The 3,572-nt window shown below is 34.9% G+C and overlaps 1 protein-coding gene across 1 annotated transcript; it reads right to left on the bottom strand.

Moving 5' to 3' along the window:
- Positions 1-231: 231 nt before the first annotated feature.
- On the bottom strand, positions 232-2,388 carry LOC113340083 (salutaridinol 7-O-acetyltransferase-like). Its single transcript, XM_026585305.1, has one exon. It carries the CDS (start codon positions 1,845-1,847, stop codon positions 429-431), a length of 1,419 nt encoding a protein of 472 aa, XP_026441090.1. The 5' UTR covers positions 1,848-2,388; the 3' UTR covers positions 232-428.
- Positions 2,389-3,572: the final 1,184 nt, after the last annotated feature.

Here is a 3,572-nt window from a genome sequence, read left to right as displayed (position 1 = left end):
ATGAATCATATAAGTTAATCGTTTCATCTATATTCATGCATTTACACTTTATATGTTCAATTCGATACTTATGGTATATCATGTTCGTACATTTTATATTTCATCCGCTATTTATCTTATTGTATGAGCCAAGAACAATGATTGTAGTTGATGAGACGAGGAAGAGTATTAGAACTCTGAGTCAAGGATTCGACATAACCTATCCATTCCTCTCAGACGCAGCTTATTTACTGTATTGTCATGAGTCTGCACGCATTATTTGTGAATACTCAGATGACACCAGATCTTTGTGTTCACAATGAACATGGAAATGTCAAAGCATCGAGCAGTACAAGTTTTTTTTCCCCTTTATTTGGTTCTTTGTAACCAACTACGGAAAGGGAAATGGAGAAAATCATGATTAGAGAACACATGTAGATAATGCAATATCAAATCAATTCAAGGATTTCACTTAGGTGAAGCTCGAACTTAGCCATATCATCCTCAAGAAAGCTCGCCCAAACTTCTATTCCTTCACCACATTTCGTATCATTCATGAAAAAACAATTCTTGTTCGGCTTGATATTTGGATCAACTGTTACCCAAATTGGCTTTCCCCAACCAAAATCAATCTCGTATAATCCCATCCTGCACCAGCTACTTATCCAAAAGTTTATCACTTCAACATCATTGATTTTCTTTATTGAAGCATCATGACCAGAAACAAAATTTTGAATGACTTTCTCCAAGCTACCTTTATCACCCTTGACCTTATCTATTTCACTCCTCAGCTGAGCTATAAAATCATGTAACTCATGAAGTACCACTTGAAATTCACTATTTATTGTCTTGTTGACCGCATTTGTTGTTGTCGTTGTTGTTGCTGGTAAGAACGCCGAAACAGTTACAGATAGATTTCCGAATGACACATCTTGTAATGGTGGGTGCATTTTCTTTCTAAGGTTGACGGCATGATCTACCACTGGTAAAAAACCGGCGGGAGTGGATTTCATCACGGACTTCCATATTAGAGAAGTAACCACCTCAACCCTTGTTGGCCTGCGGCTTTTGTAGTTATCATGCATCAATACTTGCAGCTTTTCACGTACAGATGTTATCTTTGCAAAATCGAACACAAATCTCTTGCTGACAGTTTTATCATCTTCTGTATCCTCTGGGATACTGGAAAATGGTATCTCTGACATCCCTGATGGAGATGCCAATCGTTCACTAGGTGGGAAAAGAGATGCCGAGTCGAAAGAAGGAATCAATTTCTGATCTGTAATAACGGCAGCAGTTGCACCCCCACTACGAGATGTTTTGGTGGTGCTTGCCCAACTACGAATGAACGTACCCATTGTAGCTGCATCGGCAATCTTATGTGATACACTCGAACAAATGGCTGTTCCACCACAGTCAAACATGTTCACTTGAACGACCACCAGTGCTTCCTTAGGGACACTCGCGGAAACAACTTCAGAGGGAAGAAGCTGGCTTAGTGGCACATCCGGTTGCGACATGAAGTCACACATTTTACCTCTAATTTTTACTTTGTAAAAGTTAATCCCATGGTCATGACAGTCGACCAGAATATTGTCTATCATCCTACCAGCCATTGGATAAAAGTGAACTAGTGTTTTGGAAAGAGAACTCTTAAGCAAGTCAAGATCATCATGATGGTTACTGCTACCGGTACTATTAGCGACGCTGGCTGGGTAGAAAAGAATGATTGGAACATAATAATATAAAGGAAAACATTGATCGAGAAGTGACAGATTGAAGTTTTTAAGTTGAGATGGGGTTGGAGTTGTGGGTTTAATGGTTTCCTTGGAGATCACTTCAACAGCAGCACTATACATTGTTGCCATATATCCCAAAGTGTTTGAGTAACTGTTTAACAGGATTGATAATGGTAGATGATACTTTCTGTTGTTTAGAAGAAGCTCGTGGTTTCCCTCTCTTATATAATAACCAAGTCTTTTAGTGAGGAATTATGGAATCATTTCATTTGCCAGGAGCTGGATGAGAAGAAACACTCACCGAATAGAATACCCCTCTTTCTGAAGAAAGGATCGATGTAATATGCTGATGCTTTCTATTTTGTTTTGTAATTCAATAGCAGTTGAAGACCAAAGGTTATATATATATATATATATTATCTTTTATAAAGGATCGATGTAATATGCTGATGCTTTCTATTTTGTTTTGCAATTCAATAGCAGTTGACGACCAAAGGTTATATATATATATATTATCTTTTATAAAGGATCGATGTAATATGCTGATGCTTTCTATTTTGTTTTGTAATTCAATAGCAGTTGAAGACCAAAGGTTATATATATGTATATAATCTTTTATAAAGGATCGATGTGATATGCTGATGCTTTCTATTTTGTTTTGTAATTGAATAGCAGCTGAAGAGCAAAGGTTTATATATATATATATAATCTTTTTATAAAGGATCACTGGAATATGCTGATGCTTTCTATAAAGCTGTCGGACTGTGGGGGTGGTGCAGTGTCCATATCAGCCCACGAGAGTAACGCAAGCACCTCGTGGGAATAATTAAGGTCACCCATCCTATATGTGGAGGCGTTTGTACTAACTCGGGAATTATTGTTGGATGGGGCTAAACTGTCAAAGAATGCCGGTGAAAAGGAAACTGTTTTAAAAAATGTTGTAAGAGGCATATATTAAAAATTTACACAATAAAGTTCTAAAGCAGTACCTTTTCTTGATGCGTAAATGTACTAAAAGTGGATTAGTACTATATTAATTACTACCCTACAAACGGCCTAAAATTATTGCATATTAAAAATTTATAGAATAAAGTTCTAAAGCACTTTATAAAAATCCATAATGTAAAAAATAAAAAACTATTATATTAATTTCTGACATTTATGATAAAAATCCAAAAAATTGAGTAAACATATATATAGGATAAAGAAATCATATTTATATTTTTTGGATCGTTTGTAAGGTAAAGAATCTAAAAATGGCTATTGGTGGGTTTGTTTGCAGAATTCACGATTTCGAGGATTTATAATCTCATGAGATTATAATTTCTTGGATTTATGTAAATTCCTCGTTTGTTTGGTAACTCATTTAAAATTCTTAGAATTCATAGAACTATCTTGTTTTAAAGTCTATATATTGTTTGGTACTACCCTTAGAATCTTAAAATTGTATATATATGAGATTTAAAGTTAAAAAAAAGTGGATTCACAAATCCCTTGATAAGTTTCCCACCAAATCTCAGGGGAAAGGGTCAAACTCCATATGGAGGATTTGATGGAAAACTGATGTCCCATGGAAAACGTGTGTCCAAGGATTTGGATAACGAAACATACTGAAGGAAACGTAATTACACTAAATCCCATGGACCCACAAATCCCATCTTTAAAATTCTGTATCCAAACCCACCATATATTAGTTTCAAGTATTAATGATAAAAAATAAATATTATATTAATTTCGGATATTTATGATAAAAATCCAAGCATCTTTATGGGGTAAGAAAAAAATCAAATTTATATTTTGTGGATCGAGGATAAACAACTAAATATTACTATATTAATTTCAGGTATTTGCAAA

The sequence above is a fragment of the Papaver somniferum genome, unplaced genomic scaffold, assembly GCF_003573695.1.
Source record: "Papaver somniferum cultivar HN1 unplaced genomic scaffold, ASM357369v1 unplaced-scaffold_21, whole genome shotgun sequence".
Classification (NCBI taxonomy): domain Eukaryota; kingdom Viridiplantae; phylum Streptophyta; class Magnoliopsida; order Ranunculales; family Papaveraceae; genus Papaver; species Papaver somniferum.
This window is presented reverse-complemented; position numbering and strand designations above follow the sequence as displayed.